Source organism: Rousettus aegyptiacus, unplaced genomic scaffold, assembly GCF_014176215.1.
Source record: "Rousettus aegyptiacus isolate mRouAeg1 unplaced genomic scaffold, mRouAeg1.p scaffold_m13_p_13, whole genome shotgun sequence".
Lineage (NCBI taxonomy): Eukaryota > Metazoa > Chordata > Mammalia > Chiroptera > Pteropodidae > Rousettus > Rousettus aegyptiacus.
In genome coordinates this window covers 73,649,643-73,677,142 of record NW_023416288.1, presented here as the reverse complement: position 1 = coordinate 73,677,142, position 27,500 = coordinate 73,649,643, and the positions used below count along the sequence as shown (strand labels likewise).

General features: G+C 31.7%; 1 protein-coding gene across 1 annotated transcript in view; it reads left to right on the top strand.

Annotated features, from left to right (window-relative positions):
• Positions 1 to 27,500, top strand: part of FOXP2 (forkhead box P2) — a 336,947-nt gene that overhangs the window by 269,525 nt on the left and 39,922 nt on the right. The window contains exons 5-11 of the mRNA XM_036231023.1: positions 2,834 to 2,971; positions 4,104 to 4,283; positions 5,828 to 6,050; positions 15,926 to 16,139; positions 17,782 to 17,886; positions 25,217 to 25,304; positions 26,932 to 27,015. Coding sequence (XP_036086916.1) covers positions 2,834 to 2,971; positions 4,104 to 4,283; positions 5,828 to 6,050; positions 15,926 to 16,139; positions 17,782 to 17,886; positions 25,217 to 25,304; positions 26,932 to 27,015 — 1,032 coding nt within the window. The remainder of the gene's footprint in view (positions 1 to 2,833; positions 2,972 to 4,103; positions 4,284 to 5,827; positions 6,051 to 15,925; positions 16,140 to 17,781; positions 17,887 to 25,216; positions 25,305 to 26,931; positions 27,016 to 27,500) is intronic.

Sequence of the window (27,500 nt, the reverse complement as noted above, 5' to 3'; positions counted from 1 at the left end):
AAAGAGGAATAAAGGAAATTTGTCACAAAATGAATGATTTAAAATGGAGAAGTTCTGCATTTTGGAAATTATTAATTTCTAAACAAGGCAAGCTGAGCAATCTATATCCATCATATAACTGACACTATAAGAAAACCTAATTTTTTGTTTATTCAAATAATTTAAATTTTTAGTTGCCTCAAATGTTTCATTTTGGATGAGCTTATGTATGTGGATTTAGCGATGATAGTATTGGCTTATTTGTAATGTCAGAAATCCCTCAGAAATGCACCTGGGCTTTTCTACACAAATTAATTTTAATTTGTGTTTTTGTACATATCTTACTGAAGTAGAATGTTCAATTAGTTGTGTGTTAGTTGGCTTATCTTTCTTCATATCTTTATGTTTGTGTCAGCTTTAGATGGCAGTTTCCTAGAGGGTAGGCCAGAATTTGCTTAAAATTTACAGAACATTACATATATGTGATTCATGTGATTTCAGGATGACAAGTATATGGTTATTTTTATGTATTAAAGTTTTAACTATAAGGGAAATACAAACCATTTTAAGATTAAAAAATTATTCATCCAACCATAGTAAAAGGGAAAATGACCTCTATAGAAAGCGAAGGTGGAAAACTTGCCTAAATTTGCTTATACACCAAATCAGTTGCAACAGCAACAAGCTTTAGTGTAATGTAATTTGTTTAAGCCGAAATCTGACTGTAAACTTGTGTATTATTACATGCCTTCATTCATAAAACTTTTCTTATAAAGTGCATTTGTTTTCAGTTACACGTAAAGTACTGTCACTTGTAGATATAATTAAGTGAAAACACTCTATATGCTAAAGTGATAAAGCACTGTTAAGTGAGAGAAGTGTGGCAAGTATCTCATCACATAATATAGAGTTTATAAAAGGTATTTAATGACATGCATCTATCTGTGTGTATGTACGTAGCTATTTACATATATGTAATATCTATATGTCTACCTAACTATTCATCTAGATTAGCATTTCTTCTAAAGTTTAACATGTCTGTCTTTCTCTGTTATTTGGAGACAATATGAGGTAAAATGATTATTGGAAAAAAAGGCCTTTTTTTAGATAGTTAATTTTTTCCAAACTATTTGTTTTAACCATTCTATTTGTTAATCAAAAAAATGAATAACTAAGTAAACTGACTATTAAGTGATTAAACAACTAAAGTAAACAGTTGGGCAACTTGTCGAGTGAATTAATATTACAACACATATTTTAGAATGCCTTCCATTATGATAAAGTCAAATATAGTAATCTATAGGTATGTCAGTGTGTTCTTTAAAAGTCCAGAAATATTTTTGGAAATCATTCTTGATTTTGTTACAGTGTGACTCTTTTTTTTCCTTTTACAAAATTAAATCTAATAAATCCATATTTCAGGATATCAACATGGAATAGAAAAGACCTAGCCTTTTCCTAGTATTAAATATGAAATTTTTTTTTCTTGAGAGAGGATTATTCCACCCTGAATTCTTTTTTTTCTAACTTCTTTTTTATTGTTAATTTCTCTTTTTATTACACAAAGTGCCAGACTTGAAAATTTTGAATTGAGTTAAAATGACTATTAAAATAGTGAACCATGTCTGTTAATCTTTTTCTATTTTCAAAGACATGTTTTCCCAAGAATTTGTTCTAAAGCAATGTTACTACAAATACTTGCTTTTATTTACAGTAAAAGTGAATTGTTTTTTCTAAGAAAGAAAATGATTGCTTTTTCAAAAGTTGCAAACTTGGCTAGTGGACAAGTTTGATTAATGCTCGTTAGTACTACAAGCCATGACTTCAAACAGTGAGACTGCCATGGAATTTAGCATATACCTCAGGTTTTTGTGCAGGGTTTTTGTTTACCTCTCTTGCCATCTCTTTCTTATCTCTCCACATCTTTTATCGCTTTCTCTAAGGCTTTCTCCCTAGTTTTCCTTTGCTCTTTATTTTCCTTGCTTCCCCTTTCTCTTCTGTTTCTTTCTCTCACTCATTTCCTTTTCTTTTCTGACTTTAATTCTCAGACCTCGAAGAGGAAGGAAACGGTAGAGAGGAAATTTTAAGCAAAATATTTTTTTCAGTTTAATGAATAACTTTTGAGTAAATTTTAGGTTCCCGGAACTCCTGATATAAGCTCACGTAGCTTGAAACAAGGAAATGTTTAAAGAAAAATCTAGAATACTAGACTATGATTACTTCTTCGAGAGGACTTATCTATGGACCTATTTTCTGAATATATATATATACTTATATATATATATATATACACACACACACATCTATATGATTTACTGTGTGTAGTAATATACATATTATTATATGTATTTTTCTAGTACTATATTACATATAAATTTTGAAGATGGTGATTATGTTTTATGATTGAGTACATTCTACATACATTCTCTTACTAGTTTTGATAACATATTTATAGGCATATTTCCAATTGTTTCATCTTCATTATGTATTTTAATAATACCTTTAAACCATTTCAAAAGGCTTTTCCTTTATAACACTGTGACAATGATGAACCTATCACTTACAAAGTATTGAGCACACTGATTTGTAATTGTTTATTTTTAACTTTGCTAGTCAAAGCATAATACATTAAAGACATGGAACATAAAGAGAGAATCTGATGAAATCTGATGCATCTGGAAAACTAGTGTCTAAATACTGTGGAACTTTAATATTATTAGTAAATAGTTGAATAATAACAAATATTACATAAAGTTATTGGTAATCATCGCTAAGGAATTTATTAGAGATGGCAAACAGCAGTGAAGTATGTTACCAGACATTGGTTATAACCACACTTTCTCTCTCTTTCAAGGTGCCTGTGTCGGTGGCCATGATGACACCACAGGTGATCACCCCTCAGCAAATGCAGCAGATTCTTCAGCAGCAAGTCCTGTCTCCTCAGCAGCTCCAAGCCCTTCTCCAGCAGCAGCAGGCAGTCATGCTGCAGCAGGTAATGTGGATTACCTGCTTTGGTGTTCTAGCATGGTGCAGAAGTTATGCACTTAGTTGACAGATTCATGGGCATATTTAACAATTTATTTTCTGTTTGAAGGGACAACCTAGCAACATGCTAGAACATAAATGTAGTGCTTTAATTGCAAAGCTGCATAAGAAAATTTAGATCCCTTGGTCTTTTTAAATTCATTAAAGTCTAGAATGAAAGCAGAGACAGGTGTAATTTCAACATGGAATAAATCAAATTTAAATATCCAAATTCTTTGTACATTTGCTCTGTAGACTTGCCAATAAAAGTGCAAAGAAACATAGATAATTGTTACTTTTCAATCTTCTAACACTTTAGTACTCTTTAGTTCACATAGTACTGGTAGTTTTGTCACAATAGGGGAAGTAGCATACGAGATTTTTTGTTTTTGTTTTCGTTTTTTCAAAATATGTCTGTGTTTAGGAAGAGTAGTACCTACATTTTAGAAAAAAAGTTAAACAGCTAGGCCACCGGTTAGTGAAATTTAGTTGTTGTTGTTTTTTATTTTCTAAATAATGAAACTAATATGTACATCATTTGAGCTTCAAGTATATATGAAGTGAACTTTATGTTATAGCCTTACTTATTATAGAGAAAATATTGTGCTTTACCTGAATTCTTATATATGTAATTACTTTGCTGTCCTCTATGATAATGACCATAGGCCAGTTGCTCATATTTCTACCTGACATTATTCTGTACATCTGTTGAATTAAAATTTTTTTCCAGTAAGAACTGAACAACCTGATTCTATGTAGCTATGTATTTGGGTCTTACAAATGGTAGAGTATAACTTATTTTTATGCTATTAGGGCTCAGTTGTAATAATTTAGGGTATTCATTTGGCTCTGGCCCTTTAGAATACAGATTTTCTATACCTTTTGTTTAGGGATTTTTGGATTCTGGATTGGAAAATTTCAGCTGCCTTGGAAAAAAATGTATGTAGATCTGTCTCCTTGAATCCAATGCATATTTTTGTTGTTCTCATGAGGCGAATCTTGATACTCTACCTACCGTATGCCAGTCTAGAAGAGTTTAGGAGATTTGTAATACATGAAACTTTTGCCTTTATTTATTAAAGTCAAAATGGTTTATTCAGCAACAACTACAAGAGTTTTACAAGAAACAGCAAGAGCAGTTACATCTTCAGCTTTTGCAGCAGCAGCAACAGCAGCAGCAGCAGCAACAGCAGCAGCAGCAACAGCAGCAGCAGCAGCAACAGCAGCAGCAGCAACAGCAGCAGCAGCAACAGCCACATCCTGGAAAGCAAGCAAAAGAGGTAGGATCTGGTCTGCTCATCAATACAGAAAAATGTGAGGTTGGGAAAAGAGTTGAGTTGAGGGTGGTCTCAGATCTTCCTATCACAAGGCTCTTGCTGTCAAAGATGCATTATCATATATTTTACTGAGCTTAATAACAGTGACAGGAGAACTCTCATGTACTCCTCTTTTGTAACATGGGACTTGAGAGTTCCAATCTAATGCTGTTTAATGTTCACTAATGAATCACAGTGTACAAAGAGCAAGCCATGTGGTGGACAAAGTACTGATTATCTTGTATTCGCCGAGATTCTAAGTTGGTACAGGAACTTTCTATTTCTTAGTGCTGCAGCTCAGAGAACATGCATGCAAATTTGGTCTGTTGTTGGGGGTGGGGAGAATAAGGGAGAAACTGGTTGAGCACAGATTTCAAAGTCACAGGCCTCTGATTAATGAATTGCTACTGTAGGTTTGGAGTGGCTAGTAGAAAGTTACAGTTTGATATGCTCATAAATCAAACTGACAAGCTGGCTTCTCAGGCCTAGCTTGCACTTGTCAGCAAACTGCATCAAATATAAACATAATACAAACAAAACATGTTGAAGTAGTTAAATTGATCAGCAGGTATCAGAGCCGTTGTCTTCAAGCTGCCCATTATGCAAACGTCCAGGAAACAGTTTTGACCTCCCGAGGCTTTGATTCTGTTTGGATTTGTGAATAGAATTTCAGACAGCCATCAACTACAGAATAGAAATTGCTCCCTTATTTCTCCGGAGGCTTTGGGCAATCCACATGACTTGCTCCATTATGCAGTCTGTTTTCCAGTGAGCGCATCAGAAGTTTCTTTTCCCAAACTAAAAAGGAAAGGTCTTCCACAGCAGCTTGTCTTTCTCTGAAGTGTGACTGCCTCTCATACCCTCCCGGGTCCAAAAAATTCAGGTTTCTAATATAATGCCTCACAAAATTGGAAGTTATACTTTTTCTTATAATAAAGGCACTTTCTTTTTCTTCCTTGAACATGATCCTGCCATTAATATATTTCAACAAGAGAGGAGAAGAAGGAAGAGAGAGAGAGAGAGCTCACAGGCCTAGCTTGTGACGGTTACATCCCAGTTTACTAATAGAACACTAGAGACTACATTCATAGACTTCCACAGATCAAACTTATTCAGTTGAGGAAAAAAAGATTGTTGTTGAAGTTGACCATTTCTATAACATGTTGTTTTTTAGTCTAAATAAATTCATCATCCTCTGCGAAAGTCGATTTTTTAGAAAGTATGAACTTTTGTTACAAACTTTCTCTTGACCTTTACCATACTCTTAATGCAATACTCTTTGGTTCTCTGCTGCTGTATAATATTTATAAGAAAGGCAGCTGAAAATCTAGAACTTGTTGGCATTCTGTCCTTGACCTTTGTCCATGGGACAGTCATTCAAAAGCTCACTGGGACAATGAAAGGAATGTACATTTTTCTGTATGAGAGCTGTTTGTGTAGATCATGTTCTCTGCTGTTGACTGGGCTCGGTTTTCTGACAGCAGCAGCAGCAGCAGCAGCAACAGCAGCAACAGCAGCAGCAGCAGCAGCAGCAGCAGCAACAGCAGCAGCAGCAACAGCAGCAGCAGCAGCAGCAGCAGCAGTTGGCAGCCCAGCAGCTTGTCTTCCAGCAGCAGCTTCTCCAGATGCAACAACTCCAGCAACAGCAACATCTGCTCAGCCTTCAGCGTCAGGGACTCATCTCCATTCCACCTGGCCAGGCGGCACTTCCTGTCCAATCACTGCCTCAAGGTATATACAAAATGTGGTGCATACCGCATTTCTAATCTTGCACTTTCTACCATTTTATGGCTGGTCCACCGTATACCTTGAGAAATTTTATTCTTATGACCTTCAAGTTTATTATTAAAACATTATTAACATCATTGCTTGACACATTTTTTTTTGAGACTCAGAAATTTTACTACACCCTGTTTTCAAATGTTTTGGTAGATATTAAATGTGTATTTATTAGTCATATGGCAGCAAATAATTCATAAGGGCAACACAAGCACTACTGAACATATACTGAAGATCTGCAGAGAATTAGATTACTGGGAAGATTAGCAATACCTCATTTAACACAAATGAGCTGACATAAGTTTTGGTTGACAACTGATTAAAAAAAGATAGAAGTTTCTAATCCTTACATTGAAACCCCTGTATATAAAACAGAGGCTTTTTGTATTTCTCCAGTGCATATTCCTAGTTATACTGTATGGCAGAGGTCCTCAACGCCCCGGGCCATGAACCAGTACAGGTCTATGGCCTATTAGTAACACGGCCGTACAGCAGGAGGTGAGCGGTGGGCAAGCAAGCAAAGCTTCATCAGTATTTACAGCCGCTCCCTAGCACTGGCATTACCACCTTAGGTCCACCTCAGATCTATAGGCATTAGGTTCTCGTAGGAGCACCAGTCCCTGGCACCAAAAATATTGGGGACTGCTACTGTAAGGGATCCCATCATACATCATGGGACCAGACTGATCCTATTTTCTCTAAAATAATATTGCTTATGCATGAATTGTGAATGATAGTTTTGAAAAACTATCAACTGTGCTCTTATTTGTTTTTTTTCTGATAAGAAAATTTTGTATGTACTTTGATAGTACAATAATACCATATAGTAATACAATTTATGTATTTATGATTTGACTCTCTTGGGAAATGGAAAGAGTTCAGAGTAGAAAAAAGAAAAATAATGATAAATAAAATGCATCCTTGTGTGCTAAAATTCTTGACACAGGTAAAAGTCATATTTCATTAAACTTAATAAAAGCATATTCTAATTTGCATTTAGATTTTGTTAGAACAAACTTTAATCCAAATGAATTTTGAGTTAGTTATATTTGTAGTAGTATTTTCTGTGTATTTTTCTGACTATAGAATGCACTGAAGAAAATGAAAACAAATATACAAAAATTAAATGAAATACAGCCTTTAAAATGCACATAATCATTGTTTCTGCCACATGAAATTAATAACATATAGTAAATCTTTTTCTTTTTATCAAATACTGTCTTCTTGGCTTAAATTTTCCAGAATTCCCTCTTTGACTTGACTTCAGATCTTCTAATTCATCTGATTAAATCATTCCTAGGAAATCAAGGAAGATAAAGTTAAAATAATGAAAGAAAAACAAAGCAATACTTATTTTTCTCTGTCATTTCAAAAAGAATTAAAATAAACCACGGTGTCACCATAGCACTAAATGTTCTTTTCAGATATTATTATTCTTTAGAAAAATAAAAACAATTTGAGGACAAATAAACAAATAAGATTAAAAAGAAAGGAATTTATAAGTTAATTCAATGTAAACATAGATTTCTTTGATAGAAACTACACCAAAACAGAAGCAAAAAATTCGTCTCACTAATTTTTTTTCAGTAAATTTTAAATAAAATCTGTATTTGGGATCAAATTATATGAGAATCTCCTCTATTGAAAAACACGATCCACCATGACTTTTTTTTAGTAAAACCATTCAAACAAACATTTCAAGAAAGTTTAAAGTAGATCTTTATAGAAACAAAACGTAACTTATTTGAAATACATATGCTAACCTGCATTCTTTCAAAACATACAAATTTATCTGGGGGCTGGGTGCAAAAGATGAAGGGATTAAGAAATATATAAATGTCTAATTACCATGCTGTACAACTGAAGCTAATATTAAATAATATTGAATGTCAACTGTAAATGAAAAAAAAAAAATTAGACTGCAAAATAAATAAGCAAACAAATAAATACATACCTTGCTGAACAAGAAAATTTATTATGGTTATATTATGATATAACCAGCCTAATAGTTTTCCAATGAAAATTTTCTTTTCCTTCTGAGCTTTCTTTTGATATAATTATCTTTTTCCTTTTTATTTGTACTCTCTATAAGGTACACGAGAGTGAAAATGCACAGGATAGAGAACATTGAGGAAAAGGAAGTAAATCTGAAAACATATCTGAGGTTGAGCAGAAAATTTATATTTTAAACAACAAAGATTAAAGTCATTATCATGTTTTTCCACCGTTCAGATGCATAAGTGTAAAAAGTGCCATCATGGAGACCTATCAGCCAAACACAGGCGGAATGTGTCAGCTATAGTAAAGAAACTGATTTCTTGGTGCTGTATTGTGAAATTAGAGTGTGAGGAGGAAGTAAAGAAGTATGTGTTACATAATATAACCCCTGAATCATTTCTGTCTTAGTTACTAGTTATTTCAGATGAACAATATATATTTTAAATATATTTATTATCACTTTTCCAGTCTACTTTATACCAGGTTTTGATTGGTTGATTAATTAGCCATGAATAAGAGCCATATGAAAACTGAGTAGGATTAATATGCAATAATAATGTTCTCATTGAGTTCTTAAAAATATGCCATATTTGCAGTATTTATCCCCATGACTTAACATAGCTTCTTTGGGCTGCTTTTAAAGTTACAACTTTTTTCAACTATATAAACATATGTACATGATAATCAGATAAATTTGGAAAGAGTAGGAGATATGCATTTTTCTCTATTTTGCAAAATGATGTGATGTATTTTATAATTTTTAAATATATTATTTTAAATATGTAGTATTTATAGTCATCATAAATATTACTATAATACTGGATTGTAATGAAAAAATAGTCAATTAAATTACCTCAAGTATGTGTATAGAGTGAGTATAGGTATACAGAAATTAAATAAAAAAAGATGGATTTGTAAGTCAATCTCGAATAATATACTGAATATAAAGCAATTTGCTACATAGATATTATAGTTCATATATCAACTACTAATACGCAGAGACACATTTTCATGACCAGATATCATTGTCTACAGGTTAGAAAATAGAAAATTATTATACATGTATTTTAAACTTTGATATGTTTTGACATTATAGAAGTCAGTGTATCTTAATATACCATATATTCACAGGTTTACTGTGATTATAGGGACTAAAATATATGTGGTAAAAATCTACATTTCATTCCAACTTTTTGCATATTTTTGAACTTAAGCAAGTTATTTAAAACATAACATTTTTGTTACCAATCTAAAAGACAAAGGGAATGCTAGATATCAAGCCAGAACTATTTTTAAGTAACACTTTGTAGAACTAGAAGAGCTTGAAATCAGAAAACTGTTGAATAATAAAGAAAATAAAATCTTTTGAAATAATGATGTCCTTTATGCTGTTAGGAATGTTTGTCCTTGGCACCATTATTTAGCCAAATCAGTTATTTGGCTTTGACTTCATTCTCTGCTTCTGGAAATCTAAATAGCTAAATGCCTACTTTGATACCATTTATGGCATACCTGATTTTTTGCTTTATCTGTAATCATGTAAGTTTGCATAGATCACCACTGTATAATCAGGGTAACAGCAGGAGCAATATGAACAATGCATTTCATGCAGAATTATTGTTATCATCTTAGCATTCCCTTTCAAATATCAGTAAGTCTTCAATTTGTAACTTGGGGGGAAAATTTTTTGGGGGGTTCTATATAATAAATTTCCCATCAGCAAGCAGAAATATAAATATACATTTATTATTGCAGTAATAAAACTTTGCAAAGTTATCTGTGAATATTGTTAATTTTATGTATAAAAATGAACATAAAAATAAATACATAGGGAAATATTCAAAGTCTGATCTTTTGAGAAAAGGTAAAAAATATAGAAAGATGGAGAATATTATATCATAATTCCAATTGTTGAAGAATTGTTTAGTGTGCTAGCATGAATACATTAAAATGGATTTAATTCCATTTATGCCATAAGACTTGAAAAAGTTTTATTTGTCAATTTTTTATATCTTGAGGGGTGACTAAGAAGCAGAATGTCAATTTTGCCACATTAAAATTTCACAATGAGGAAAACTGAGAAATTTTTGTTTTATGGTAGAATATCAAACTTAAAAAATACAGCCTATAAAAATTTTAGCATTAAAATCATAGTAAGAATTTTTTTTTTATATCAAATGTATTCCCATTTCTCAGAAGTTCCTTCTTTGGTTGTAGCGTTTGCCTTTGGTCTCAGTTTCAGCCAAATAGAGATTTTTATTTTTACTCTCTGTAATTCAGCATTTGGACAAAATGTGTATTCCGTACACCTCTCATTAAACATACATTTTAAAGATAGGTATCATACCTACAGGTTATAGTAAGCCCCTAGTCAAATATAAATCAATAATACGTTAGGTTTGGCACATTATATATGAACACATAGATCTCCGAAGGATAGTCTAGAAACTTGAATAATGGTTGCCTTTGGAGAGGAGAACTAGAGACCGAGAGGTCAGGGCTGTTAGGGAAATTTAATTTTGCAATATATACCCTTCTCTATTATTTAATTATTTTTGCCAAGTATGTATACTACTTTTTCAAAATGTAAAATTTAATATGAAAAGTAAAAATTACATGATAATATTTTAATAATTCAAATTACTTAATACATAACATTTATTCAATAAAATATATGAATGATATAAATACTCCTACCAAAATTTGCTTTTATTACTTTTAGTCAGAAGAAACCCTAGAAAAGAAGCAGAGTATAAGTAAATAACTTAATTAAAATTCACAGTAGATTTATCTTATATAATAATGCATAAAATACTTTTACTTAACTTTAAAACTAATTACAGGACATAAAAAATGAAAGGACATTAAAAGAAACTTTTATTTTTGAGTGCAAAAGAGTCACTAATGTAATTTTTACCAATAAGTAAAACCACTGAAATTTTTAAACCTGTGTGTCCAAAGGATATATAATCTAGATATGAATAATCAAATTTTAATTAATTGTTAGCAGAGTGCTTGGTACCCAGTTGTTACTCCACAAACTCTGATTCCAAGATTTAAAAAATTATTATTTAACTGTTTTATCTATGAGGTTATATGCAATTTGGTTAGGAATTTATCCTTTTATTTATTCAATTCCTGGAAAAATAAATCTTTTAATGCTTATTTGCAGTACTGGCAGTGTAGAAGAACAAGCTTAAGTCATCATTAAAAGTAGAATAGCATTCCTCAATTTTATATGGTTATGGAATTTTAAAATTACATAATTATGAAACTTTTTAGCATTCGTGTGTATGTGTGTGTATCCTTGAAATGTTATTAAAGAAAATCGAATAATCTTAAGATTTCAAGTTGACTATTATTCTATGATGGCTTAGTCCACTGATTCCAAGATTTTACTTGCCAGTATATTAGTGTTCTGGTCAGTTGAACAAATATCTTTTAAGTTTTATTCATTGAGCTTTCACTCACTTCAGGCACTCTTATAAATAATGGGGATAAAGCAGTGAAGAAAACATAAAAATCTCTACCAACATAAAATGTACATTTTAGTGTAGAATAGACATTAAATTAAGTAAAATATATAGTAGTAAGTACTAAGGACAAAAATTTTAATGTAAGGATAGGAAGAAATAAAGTAACAGTAGGACATGGGACATGGAACTTATAAACATGGTGGCCAGGGAAGAAGTCCTGGGAAGGGAATATGTAAGTAATGACCTAAAAATGTGAGGGAGTTTTGCCATACATTAGTTGGAGAGCAAGTCACTTAACTTTTCTGTGCCTCAGTGTCTCCATCTCTAAACAGCAACAGCAGGAATAGTGGTTTGGGGTATTAGATTAGTTGTCATGTGTGAACCACTTAGAAAAGTGACTGACGTATCAGACCATATAAGTATCTGTTAAATAAAAAAGAAACAAAGAAACCTAGTAGAGAAGCAAGTTGGAGTCAGAGAAGCTCTGCAAATGAGAACTTAGTTCTGATATTGTAAGCTTTGAAAATCTATTAAGATTATGAATAGGCAGCCTGCAATCGAAGGGAGGTGACTGGACTGGAGATCACTTGATGAATCCTAAGCCTATGCCTGCTGTTTTAAGACTAAAATAAATTAGCGTAATTGTTGAAGGGGTTCATTGGAGGGGTTTTTCCCCTCTAATATTTTTGTAAAACACTGAGTTAAAAAAAGAGATTCAAATTTTCTTCATTCCTAGGCACTCAGAACAGTTTTACATGCTGACATGAATCATAAGTATCCCAGACAGAGACCACAGACCTCCTAGAACTCTTAGATTAACAGTGTTTAGAAGAGTACTGTTCTACAGAACAGTGTAGGAAATACTGAATTTGTTATATTACTGAGGGAAAAATAAATTCTTGAAATCATCAAAACTTCAAAACTTAACAAAACTCAAAATTGCATAAAATTGATTGGCGAGTTGTTTTATATTCATAGTTTTGTATCCATAGAAAAAAGCTAAGGAAATTCTAGATGTAAAAACTTTGTCTTTTAAATTTTTTCTCCTAAGTTATCTTCACATTTAGAATCATCATGCAGTTTCAAAAACTACTGACGTTTGGGTCCTGCCACCAGACATTGTGATTTAGTTGATTTGGCCTGTGGTCAGGGCACTGGAAGTTTTGAAATATTTCCAATTTATTGTAATATACAGTCACTTTTGAGAACCCCAGCTAACAGGAATATCTTTTTGATGTAATGTATTCTCTTCCTCTTATCTATAATATTTAAAAACCATTTCCTCCTCCTTTTAATTAAGAATCATTATCTGGATAGTGAACAGATTATTTATTCATCAAATGTTTATGTGCTTGTATTTATTACCATTTCATTGTGATACTATGCCAATACCACTAATTTTCGATGTAAAAAAAATAATAAAATAGAAATCTACTTTTGAAAGGTAAGCAGAGACTTAGGTAAAATAAATTATTAATAAAATCCAAAAAATAAATTATTGAAAACATCTTTAAGTGACACACCCTCTAAAAACAACTGAGTCTTTAGCCAAGACACAAAATTTTATTAGCCGCTTATTCAGTTAGAATCAGGTACCATTTATAATTCTTTAGACATTGGCCTTACAGAGTAGCGATATTCATAAAGAATATGTTGTTTAAGAACCACAGAACTTCCATGTGGAAACCAAGATGTCTTTGAGAACTGTATGGGTCTGTTAAAATCAATGAAATCAACAAATATTCATTGAGCACATACCAAGACTGTTGTTATAGGCACTGGGAATAAACCTGTGAAATAAGAAATTTCTGTTCTTATTAAGCTTAAATTGTAGTGGAGGGAGACTGATGATAAGTAAAACAAATAAATAATATAGTTTCAGAGACTGCTAAATGCTCTAAAGAAACAAAGTAGACTGAGGTCATAGAGAATGATAGAAGTCAGGGTAGGGAGGGCCAATGGTTGAAGTCAGGGTAGGGAGGCCTCTCAGAGGAAGGGAGGGAGGGAGCCATGGGAACATCTGCAACCAGGGTACCCAAGCTGTGGGAAAAGCTAGAACAATAGCTGGAAAGAGAAGAAGCAGAAGGCTATTATAACGGAATGAAATGTAGAGAGAGAGTGAAGTCAGAGAAGTAGCAAAAGACAGGTGGTAAATGCCAGCACTTCATAGGCCATAGTAAGGTGTTTTCTTTTTCTTTCTTTTTTTTTTTTTTTCCCTAAATGTTCTGGAAAGACATTGGTAAGACATTGCCTGGGAAGTGCCATGGCCTAATTTACATTTAAAAAGAAATTCTGGCTGATAAATGAAGAGTAGGAAGGCAAAGTGAAAGCTGAAAGACAGGCAGGAAGCTATAGTAGTGGTCCAAGCAAGAGCTAATGGTGCAGCAGAAAGGTAGCAAGTGAGATGCTGAGAGTTTTGATGCAAAAGACGTGTTGATGCTATCTCCAAAAAGGATTTGCTAATGGAGTTTGGCTGTTAGGACACCTAACACAGACCAGTAATCAAAAAGTTACAAGCAGAAAAGTTTCAGAATCCTAAATTAAAGCTAGAATTAAAGCAGTAATTAATGATCTTTATGTAGAAATTATTTCTTATGTAATAGAAATACCTTACTTTATTAAGCTATTCTCTTTTTTTAGCAAAAAAATATTTTTAATAACTCTGGAAACCTGCGTTATCTTTTCTTTAATCTCAGGCTGTGTCTTAAAATCATGAGGAGCCATGGCGATAGGCATAGCAATTTAAGCTTACCATTGTCATGAATAATTTGACCCAGAAATTTTGTGTGGAGCAGTGAGACTTCTGTCACTTTGGGCTACTTACCGCTATAATCAGTGATTCTTTCACTTGCAGAGGTAGAGTCGAAAAGGCTCACTCTCCTCACCATCATATTCTGTTATCTTTCTCCACTCTCCCCTGCCTGTTCCATCCTGCCCCACTCCCACACACCTTCTGATCCATCAGTATCACTCACTGTACCATCTATTGTAGATATATGTTGAATTGTGGGGATGGAAAGGTAGTTTGATTAGCACTTTCATTCGACATTGTAGATAAACATAATAATGAAGAGCATAGATTTTGGAGCCACAGGGCATTAGGTTTGAATCGTCTCTATTAGTTATAATCTTAGTGATTTGGGGCAACATAGTTCATCTTTCTGAGACTCAACATCCTCATCTGTAAAATGTAATAATTTCTAACTTTAGTTACAGTTAATTAAGGTTATGACTATAAAGTATCAGACATAGTAGATGTTCAATAAATGACAGCAATTGTAATTACAACTACATTTCCTTTGTATATCTTTATTCATTAATTTTCACATTTTTAATATAATTGTTTAAGAGCAAAGGCATTTAAGTCAGACTGCCTGGATTTAAATCATAGCTTATTGCATATAAGATTTATGACCTTGGATATAGTTTTGAACCTCATTCCCACTTTGTTTCCTCATCCATAATTTGTTGAAATAAAAATATCAGCTCCATTGGACTGTAGTGAAGATTAAATTTAGAGCATAAGATATATAAAGACTGTATGAAGGCACAGTACTTCACACATAAAAGTACTATTGTATAAGTCAAATACTACAAATAGTCTCTCAATTCCTTGTTTGAAAATTAGAATTAAAAGCTAAAAGAGTATGCTTAGCTTTTTAAATTTTCATCCTTTATAAATCAGGTAAATTTGCATAATCTGAGCTAGGGAGTTGTTTAAAATGAGTAGTAGTTTTATTCTGTTAGTCATAAAAAGGAGAAGTTTAGATATTATATGCTTAATTGATTCATGTTATTAAGCACATTGGCTTATTCAGGACCTCAAAATGAAATCCAATTATTTCATTTGCTTCTCTGAGAAATATTAAAATAACCAAATTGTTGTCAAATCCAGTTTTATTTTGAGTTGAGTGTTTACTATATTTCTCTGACATTTTTGTTTACCCTCCTTACTTCTTTTTTTCTTTTCATTTCTCTCGATGTCTTATTTCTAAATTTGTTTCTCTTTCACTTCCTTACTGATAAAAACAATACAAGCAATAAGTAAAACATATGTCAAAAGTTGAGTAGTTTAATTTTCAGATAGAACTTGCTGGATTTTTTTCTGTTAATCTTTGTTGTTATTCCAATCACTGTTATTCCCAGTATTATTCCCAAATTGGCAGTCTTTAGCAAATAACTGAATAGTCAAGAGAAAAGCTATGGTACTGATGGTATAAACTGACTTATTATTGTATATTAATTATGCTGGTAACATCACTTTTATTATCGGTATCAACCCAAATAATAACACTAATTTCATTATATGAACTTTGCTTTGTTATATTAGTGGAGCTTTCTTTCATTTTATAGCTGGCTTAAGTCCTGCTGAGATTCAGCAGTTATGGAAAGAAGTGACTGGAGTTCACAGTATGGACGACAATGGCATTAAACATGGAGGGCTAGACCTCACTACTAACAATTCCTCCTCGACTACCTCCTCCACCACTTCCAAAGTGTCACCACCAATAACCCATCATTCTATAGTGAATGGACAGTCTTCACTTCTAAATGCAAGGCGAGACAGGTAAACCTCATGGGGTTTATTCTATGTTTATCACCAAATTTTATTTTAACCATTAATAAAATTAATAATTATTATTTGTACTTAATAGGGGTAAAATGTGTAAAACAAATTAATCGAATACCTTTATTTAATATATTATTTTTCGTTACAAAATTAGTTCAAATACCAGCAGTTTGATGGATACAGTGGGAATTTGCCGGAAGAAAGTTATTTTTTAATAAGTGAATGCGGAATTATTGTGTCAATATATTTTTATGGCTAAGATGTTGTGATAAACCCAAATGCTATGAGAACATTTTACCATTTTTAACTTAATCAGCTTCAAATAATTAATGATTGTTTATTAATTTGAATTATTAATTCAAATAATTATAGATACATATAAACATAAATATGATGAAATTTACAAATGTATGAAAACAAACTTATGGTCACAACTTTCTGAATACATTTGGCTCAAAATCCATAAATAAAAAATTTGATTTCAGTTACCAACACCAAGTACATTATGTAAATTTTTCAACTTACTGTTTTATTTTAAATATATAGAGACTGGCTTTGTTAAGAAGAGAACTCAAGCACTTTCGTTCATTCAGTTCCATTTATTCAGGCATATGGCTATCTAATTATGTTTTTAAAAGTAATTTACATAAAATATATAAGTAAAATATTGTTCAACCTGAAAAATATATTTTTTAGAGATGAAACATAAGTGTAGGATTTTTTTTTTAACAAAGTGGCTGAGGCTCATATAATATATCTCTAAATTCAAATTTAAGTGTAGTGGAATGACAGTGTTCTGTTATAGAATATGCATATCTGCCTAGTTACAACAAATTCTTTCTCATAAACAAATATTTTTTTTCAAAGACATTTAATTACAGTATAGTTTAAGATAGAATGTTATAATTTGGTGATGTTTCTGGTCTTCACTTGAGTATCATGAAAAAATTTTGTTGTTAGCTTATATTATTATAAAATGTTACTCCTCTGAATGCTTTCATACTGTTGTTTTATTTGAGATTAATTTCATGTTTATATATTTTAGAAGTCAATTGATTTCTCTAGGATTCTTATATGTACTTATGATACAGTACTTATCAAAAGTCTTCGATCACTGTAGATGGATATAGCTAATGAACGCTGTTCCAAAATTGAATTTTTTTAAATCAGCTGTTACAGTATAAATATATATGTATCACACATAAATATTCAATAATTTAAATGATTCTAAATGTCCATATCTTCTTTTAAAAAAGCATTTCAAAAATCTTATTACTCTCTTAATAATATAGGTTTGTTTTTTCACTTGACCACATATGAATATATATTTTTTTATTTAGAGGTAAATGTAACATTAAGGTCATATGGCAGGATTAGCATATGATATTATACAGTTCTCTTAGTTTTTCATCCTTTATTAACAGTCATCTTTGGCTCTATTTCTCCTCTAATTGGAACATCATCTAGCCTTGGCAGTTGAACTATTCAATAGAACGATTAAATTTTTCTGACTGCTCTGAGCTGAATTGACCTGTTTTGACCTGTTTGTCACTGATCGTAACCTGACAGGAGCTAGCAGCCTGCAACGATTATGGCTTCTTGAGATGAATCTGATGCCATCTGTGTTCTTTTGCTACAGCTCATCACATGAGGAGACTGGGGCCTCTCACACTCTCTATGGTCATGGAGTTTGCAAATGGCCGGGCTGTGAAAGCATTTGTGAAGATTTTGGACAGTTTTTAAAGTATGTTTTCTTATATTTTTTTAAGGGATGGAGTGGAATATATGGGAGTTTTAGGCATGTTGTTGTAAATTAACCGAAGAAAACTGAAGGAGGAAAGTAAAGGTCCATAATGAAGCACACTCTAAGTTTTCTGTCTCTTCCAACAAGTGGGTTAGCAAAGTCAGGCTGAGAAGATTAACTCTTTATCCTTACCTTTTCATGTGAATATTTACAAACCATTCAATATAAGTTTTTGAATGAATGAAAAATATTGCCCACTATAATAACGTCAATAATTGAAATACATGTTTTCCAGGTTCGCTTAAATTTTAAATTTTCAATAAAAATTTCAAGTAAAATTATGTGGAGTTATATAATATATGTATTTTTAAACAAACAGACATTTTATAGGTTTACTTTTTAATTGCAGACTTTATGTCCCTTATTTTAAATAGTGATATTTAAAACGCATATTTAAGAAGAATATAGAAATGAAAGTTAATAGGAGATAAAGCTTTAAAATAACTATATTTCATCCACATTGATACTTGTTGCCCTTGTAATCATAAATAAACATACATGGTTGTATGTTTGTGTGATAGGTTATATGTCTTCTCAAGCTTAAAATCAAAACTTGATGTATCCTTAATTTCTTCATACGGTGACATTTTTGTTTTTTTTTAATTCTTAAAAGATTCTTTTTCAAATGAGGATATGCATCTTTCATGAAACATTTTCCATGCACAATTCTGGTATGCAAGAGATTTAAACAGAGAGCTATAGATAGGTTTATGGAGATAAGTAACTTCACAGGCTGAGACTCTTATGTTGTCATGGAGCAGCTAACAGGGTGAATGAACTGTTTCATGCTTCATCAACAATTAAGTTAATTAGCTCATTTGAAATTGCACTGCTTTGTTGCCAGGATGTTGGCAGAAACATCAAAAAGATGTGTTTACAAATGGTAGACTACAGGGTATAGAGCAAAAGCACCTTAACAACAAGGTACAAGTACTTGGCATCATAATAATTTTATAATTGAATTACAGTAAGACTTCTGCAAGAATTTTTTTGAAAACCTTTTATTGTTCCTGACCAATTAAAAGAAAATTTGCTTTCTATAATATTATGGCTTTTTTAAACATTCTGAAATGAAAATGTACACTCCTATTATACCAAAACAGTTGTGAACTACCATTTTTGGGGTATGAAACTTATTTGATCGTTCTTGGCAAAGAGAGCTTTTAAAATGTTAGGTAATTTTGTTAAAGTTATTCCTCTAAGAAGAATAACATTTGTTAAAATAGAGACAGAATATAGACATATTAATTCTTTCAACAACTAATTTCATATTTCTTCATTTGGATATGTTAGTAATCTTTAATCTGTTATATTATTCCTTATACTTAAGATTATTTACAAGACTATTGTTTCTGTCTCTTCAGTATAGTAATTTAAGCTGTAGAATTAGCCCAATCACCATACATTTTATTGTTCCAAGGTGTTCATTCTGACAAAATTCAAAACAAATCTTTAAGAAAAATATACATACTCTTCCTTCAGTATGATTTCCTTTATATATAGCACATAGAAAGAAACATTTTTATTCATCTCAAATACTTACATATATTTTTATCACTAACAAGCAGATGAATAGGAACCCTCATTTTACTTTCTATGCTTCTTTTTTCATAAGCATGCTAGCATTTTTTAAAATGAAAAATTACAATTAAAAAATAATTTCCTTTCAATTAAATATCAACTTTGGTTCCAAAGAGTGACCGTTTTTCCAAACCATTAACTTTATAGGGATGACAGAACAAATGACAGTAGATTTTAAAGCCTTTCTTTTAGTTCCTTTTTGTTATGATATGCTTTAGATATCCTAACTCAAAGATCTGTGGTAATTTCTGTTAATAGAGGTAATGCCAGTACACAGTACTGAAATGAAATATTAATTAGACATATTTCCATATTGGTATTGTGTTTTACTTAAAATGTATAGAAACTTTGAAGAGAAATAAAATAATAATTTTATTAAATTAATTTCAGTTATTCAGAAAAAAGTTTACTTAGTGTCTTTGTAGAAAGTGAAATGAAGAAGGCACACCACTAATACAGATTTTTTTGGAAAGAAGATTTAGCTTTTCTTTTGTAATAGTGCAGAGAATTGAGAGTCTTGGAACAAAAGTGTCAGACAAGTCAAAGCTGTGAAAGGTTTTAGCTCGGAGTTTTCTTGTTTATCCATTTTCTGGAAATTTTATAGCCAGTGTTTATCATGAAAGTTTTGTTTTTGAGAAAATATTTTTGTGGCATTTTTATTCCTAAAATGTATTAGAAATAAATCGTATAGCTTGAGTATCAGACAACTTATCTATTGGTTTGAAATAAAAGTAAACTATCTATTATCACTTAATTTGTTAAATAACAAAGGATAATAGAAACTGTATTGAGTCCCAAATTCTCTTTTTCACATTACATTTCCAAATTTTTACACTCTCTAATTTTGCCCAGCACCACATGAAAAGCCATCAGAGGAGAGTTGCTTATGTATAACACATGCCTTCACAGTCATATTCATACATATGTACATATATACTTTAATATTTAATTGAAGCATTATTTCTAATTGAATAAAAATATTTAGGACTAAGTTAGAAACTCTTATCTGTAACAGCCAAGATAAAAGCAGAAAAATAAAAGATGAAGAAAGGTTAGGCTAAAAACAGGTGTTTAGGAAAATTTTTGAATGTTAGTGTAGAGTAGGTGTTGACAGATGCTAAGCATTTGTCTAAGCACTAATCGAAGATCTCATTAGATCACTAAAACCTAAATACTAGTTTTTCATTAATGTCTTGAAAATGTCAAAGTATAATAACATCTGACAAAACTTTAATACAGTTTGGCTGCAAAACAAATTATCATTCCCTGGACCTAAATCAGCTTAAATGTAGATGGGTTGACTTTTAGAGCTAAAACCCAAAGTTTTACAATATAACATTCCCATTAGCAAACAAGTGTTCTTGAATCTGCATGTGCAGATGCCAGCAGATAAAACATGGTCTGAGATACAAAGATTGATATGATGTACTTTCTTTGAAGAAAGGCAAAATGGTCAGTATATATAAAAACTATTGTATATTAAAGAGTAATAAGTTGATAAGTGAATTAAGTTTATTTACAAAGAGTAAATTTTTAAGGCTTGACATTGGATAAAGAGGAGCAAAAAAGGTAGTGGAAGTAGTTTATTTAATGGAAATGTGTTGTATTTTTTTCTTGCATCTGACTACTCTAAAATTATGCCTTTACGTACAATGTATTGTCTATTTCTTTGTCTTTGACTAGGCAGCATGGCTACAAAATTATGACCTCAAGAAAGCATTCTTTGAACTTGTCAGAATGTTGTTTCTTTTGGTGACAGTGCCCCCATCTCTCAAAACTAAGGCATCTCACATAATCAGCTAAATGAATAGTGACAGCTAACATTTTGTATTTAAACTCCTGTCAGTGTTTAAACATAAAAAGCTTGATGCAAAATAAATCAAACACCAGTGATATGCAAGTGAAACATTTTGTTAAAATGGTCTCCGACGTAGTTGGATTTAAGTCTGATCCCTTTTTAGCTTATAAAATGCTATAACTTTAAATGAATTTGAAAAATCCAGAGGTTGAAATTGAATTGCTAACCTAGGATGTATATAATTTTAAGTTACCACACACATTCATAGCTTAAAATCTTCGTTAAAGAGAATTATGTATTAAACAAACTGAAAGGATCTTTTCCTACTTTTTATCTTTCTGAAATGCTTGCTTAATTGTTTTTAGAAAGAATTTGACTGGCTATTTATGTTTTTTTCCAGTCCAGACTACCTACCTAGCATATAGATTCAATGCAGTTTTGAAAGAACGTCAGTCGACCACATCATTTATTCCATTTTGAAAACAAAAATCAATATACCTATAAAGTGACCCATAAATTAGAACTGGCTCACACAATGTTTGTTCAGTGCCGCCTTTCTGAAGGCACCCTTTGCATTTTTTCTTCACCTCTCTGTTTGAACTGCAGTCTCGGTAAGAGGCTCATTAGGGGACATTAGGGACTGGAGCTAACCAGAATTCCAGAGCTTGCTTTGCTCTTATTAATGCATAGTAGAGTAGAATGCATTTAAATATTTCATAGACATTCAGTAATTTGTGTGTAATCGCCTTGTTAGCAGAACAGTAGAAGTAGAACAGGCCTGTGAAATGGTGTTAGTGATTGCATGGGTAATTTACAGACCTTTGCCATCAGGAAGAGTATTATTGTTGGCCAGTATGAAGCTGTGAAATAGAACTACCAATAAATAAAAAAAGAAACTTAATAAAGATTTTGTAACAAGCATCTTCAGAGATAACAATCTTACTTGGTCCTTTATAAGCAGCTGTAATTTATGACATAGACAATATATCAAATGCATAAGATAGTATTATGGAGCAGTCATATGAAAAGGGTATTTGCAACATTAGTTCCAACTTCCTGCAAGGGACATGATTAAATGATTAATGAAATGTCCCTTTGCATATGCATTTTGAAACAGCAATTAGGCACTGACTGAGAAAATCCACCAATCCTCTCATTTTTCAGTATTATCTCATTCTTGATTTATAAATCATAGAGAATTTGAACAGCAATATGTGTAATACCTGAGATAGTTATAAAAACATAAAAGAGAATAATTTGGGCATAAAATAGTCATAAATACATAAATTCATAATTTAATATTAATATTCAGCCTATTTATTTAGCCTTATTGCATTGTATTTATATCTGACACTATTTCTGTACTTTGATTGGCATAATTAAGTAGGGAGAATGAATAGGAACTATTATTTTACATATCACTGGTAAACAATAGCGAGGAAAGGAGAAGGGAGATGTGGCAGAGGTATGTATGTGTTTTTCAAGTTCTCAGTAATCCACTGGAGGCTGTTCTATAAATGATCATTGAAGGGCTGCAAGCTAGCCTATAATTACAGGAAAGAAAGTGGCAGCTCTGGCATTTCATAACTATGTGTCCTCGAAAAGTGCTTTGTGAGTTTGTCACCAATGATAATTTAGATAGAGGCTCATTACTGAACATCACAACACTTTAAAAACCTTTCGCCTTCATACAGGAGAATAAAGGACTATTTTAATGGCAAGGTTCTTTTGTGTTTCACTGAAAAATTCAATCAAGACAAAACCTCATTGACTATTATTGTAGTCTACAGTCTCTATTCTAATAAAAAGCTGCATAGATAAATTGAATAGGTCTCTAAGACCCAAGAATATAATGCAAACATTTTGTACTTTTTTTAGTTCTTTAAATATAGGACAATAATTATCACTAAGAAGTAAACAAAAGTGAAAAACCTTTTTAAAAAGTGATTTCATGCAAAAATAAACATGTTATACTGAATATATCTTTTCTTGTGAAGCTGTATAACATAGTCTACTTATCTCGCTCCGTTTATATACTAATCTTTGTATATAGCTGAAACATTTGTAAAAATATTCATCATTTAGACTGATTGTGGAATAAATATGTGTGTGTTCCCCAAGAGTTCATGGTGGAAAATGCCTTAAGAAAACACAGCAATATTAAGCTTTAGGAACACAACTACCATTGTAGTACACTGATAGAAAATTGCTTTATTTTCATTAAAATTTGGGGGGAAAACACCTGAAAAACAATTTTTAAAGACCCTATTTATTAGGAATTAGTGACACTTTACATTGTAAGCTAGCCTCTGGTTTACTCTAGCATTTCATGCCTCTTTTCCAGAAAGCATGAGTGAATTTTAGTTCTCATTCCAGTTAGATTCATCACAGAACTGAACAGAGCTGAGTTTGGAGCACATGAGTATAGTGGAAGTGCTTCTCCTGCACTCTAAGCACACATCTCAAACATGACCTGATACACCTCACTATTTTAGTCTGCAGTTTCCCTTCAACCAAGAATGACAATTGTGTCAAGATGCATGGAGATTTTGATGTTATGATCAATGAGAAGGTATTAAAACTGATTTATTTTTTCAAGGGAAAGGGTAGACCAGAACAAAGGTTTCTAATTGCTGAATCTAGATCAACTAACAAATAAACCTACTAATTTATAAATTAGTTCTGTCTCAGAAAAACTATTTTGACTCTTCTTCAATATATGTGTCTATATAGTTTTTCTACCCCATTATTAATTTTAAGAAGTATAGGTAAATTATTTGAATGGGCACACAAAATTTGTTGAATTCAGTATACTGATTTTAAGGCTATACTAAGCTTTTTTAGGCTATTATACCATTTTAAATGATACTTGCACCCAGATGGATAAATATATAAAATTTTACTTAATTTTGTGAATGTTCTGTTAAATGTTTCACTTACATGCATTGATCTGAATATCTGCAGCTTTAGTTTGACCATTGGTGAACTAGACACATCAAAGGATATTAAATTACTTGAAGATTATTTTTTTTTAATTTTAGGAGGCAGCAAATATATATTATAAATTACTAAGTATATACTATTGAATATTTTCATGTTCATTGGAGATGCTCCACTAAACTATTTTTGATGTATTAACATACCACTCATTAAAGAGATCTTTTTAAACATTACGTAATAATAACAAATAACGATAATTGACTAATACATATTTAAGAGGAGAGTATGATCATGAGAATGCCTTATCTTACACCATTTTTGTTAAGATTAGGTTAAGTATCTCCCAAATAAGACACTAAATATGAAATGTCAATCTTTTGCTTCTGATTATCGGAATCTTCAGTGTACTTTATTTATCAGAAACAGCAAGTGATCATTCTTCATAAGTATTTTTGGTTCCATGGGATGATGACTTGCCGTATTTACATAATTCACACCACATCCAGGTGATATAAGACATTGCTCACTAAAAACATCATAGGAACTACAAACTGTTTTAACAGAAATGAAATAGAGAATTGCCTTTGTTCTCTTTAGAATTACTTTGAGTTTATATATTTATAAGTTGCCCTTTTAAAAAATGACATGAGTGTATGAAGTACATCTAGTAAGTTACTATTATTCTAGAAATGGTTTGGAGAAAAAAAAATTTGTAATAACTGATAAGCTTAGAGACAATGACATTTTCTGCTATCTGAAGGGTCTCTTTATATTACATAAATAATTTTCACTAAACACATAAGCATACTTAACTTTTTGCTATATAGTTTCAAGGTGTTCCTTTTGCTGCTGTAGAGGAACATAAGACTTCAATGTAAGCGCTTTTTAAGTGGAACATATGCCACCAATACAGACATTACTCAACTTTCTGTTTTATGTTTGTTTGTTTAGGCACCTTAACAATGAACATGCATTGGATGACCGAAGCACTGCCCAGTGTCGAGTGCAAATGCAGGTGGTGCAACAGTTAGAAATACAGGTTTGTCAAATGTTCCTCCCTAAATGGACTCCTTTCTCAGATTTCTAGAGGCTTAAATTTAGTAATGGGCAGATTTTGAGTTGTTTTTCTTTCTTTCTTTTTTTTTTTAACACAATGCCTAATAGAAATAAATGAAATTTTAGATTGTTTATAATGATGGCAATGATTGATAACTCAGGGTAGATTAATATAGTATCATGTAGAATTACATAACCTTTAGACTACATCATACACTTCGATATCCAAGAAGAGTCAAATCTAAGTTTTCTCTAATAGAGGTTAGACCAAAACCCCCAATTGAATATGACTTTTTTGTGGAAACAGTTTTTACATAAGCTAATTTTGATTTTTTCATTAGATTGTATATTGTAGCAAAAAGTCTATACAGTATCATGCCTGTAATATAATACCTTGAGAAAAAACCTTTTTCTTTCTCAACTCGTGTATTTTTAATTAAAGAATTTAGCAAAAATTTTTAAGACTCATTTTTACTGGAGTAATGGTAAATCATTTATAATATCACAGATGACAATATATGTATTGTATCAAATGCTGTTAATTTCAGTTAAAAAAAAATTCAGTTAATATTGAAACAGTATTTGGCCAAAAAACTAAATAGAACTCATAAAACCTATTAGAAAGTGATTGTATCACGATAAATATCATTCTTATTATGTTTTTACTCTTTAAGACTTCTTCTAATATTTCATCTTAAAGTTTGTTTTTTCCTCTATCAAATCAATTGTTTCATGTAACTAAATGTACAATTTATTTTTCCTCGCACATTATTACGTCTTGAATTGTTTTAAGTCTATCGAGTCATAGCATTTTTCCAGAGAGCTGCTAAAAATATTTTATTTTGACTTGTAAAATAATCAAGAACACACAAAAAGCATCATTACAGATGTAGTTCTAAAAAGCTTTTTGTAAACCTGTTTACCATTTATAAAAGGTAGAGTAAAACAGAAGCGTTTGGCTGATTACTATACAGTGTGCAGTGTGACCAATTATGCCTTTTTTTTTCTGCTGTGTCTGACTGATGGAAAAGTAAGGTCCATCACTTGTAATGAGACCCAGTGCAAGTGTAGATGCTGACTCTGTGGCAGAGTTCAGCGTTTCACACTGCCTGGTCTCTGTCACTCTATTGAATTAGATTGATGATGGCAGATTGCAGGGGGCACTAACTGGACCTCAGTGGGAATGCATGAAGTGTGTAGACAATCCTGGCAGGCACTTTGCTTTGAGAACCCTTCACCCCTTCACAGTTGTTGGCACTAGTCCATTGCTAACAGTGTCCACAGGACTTTAAAGAGACACCATGGGCCTTCTAATTTATGGTTTCAGTAACTTGTTACTGTCGAGGCAACTGTGACCTCAATTCTCTTATTGACAAAAAGATGAAGTGTTATTTGTTTTCTCTGACCTTTTAACATAAGGAAAGCTATAAAAGTTTTTTTCCTCCTCCATAGCTAAAGTTGCATTTTTTCCCAGATGTTCCTACTGACACAGACTTTTATATGCAGGAATCATTACTCTGAGACAAGCTCAATGATAAGATGTATCACTGCAATAAAATAGCTGTATCAGTCATTTCTAAAATGCTTCTGATCTCACGCTTTCTTAACAGCTTTCTAAAGAACGCGAACGTCTTCAAGCAATGATGACCCACTTGCACATGCGACCCTCAGAACCCAAACCATCTCCCAAACCTGTAAGTGCATATTGCTTTATAAACAGTAAATAGCTCTACCAATGTAACAGACTAAGAAAATGAACAATTTAGTGACAGTTAGAAAACAATGAGTGTGCTGGAAAATATGGCAATAAAATGAAAGTAAAATGCAATCGCTTGTCAAATTGTATGTTTCTTTTAAAGTAATGCTATCTTTTACAAAATCTATCCAATCTGCACCATGGGTGTCACTAAACAAAGTACACCTATCAGTGCGCAAATCACCGCCTTGAGGCTGAAGCCTGAGAGAATATCTTTCTGTGATAGGTTTACAGATATTAAAAGGAAACCCACTTTGAGCAACTTGAAAAGCAGTAACAGTATACAAATCACAAATAGAAGGTATGTGGTATGCCAAAGAGGACTTAGATCAGTCATAAGATACATATAAATAGATTTTTTAATCAAATATTTAGTCAGAAATGCCATAGGATTTTCATAGTCAATTTTCTCCTACTTCTTTG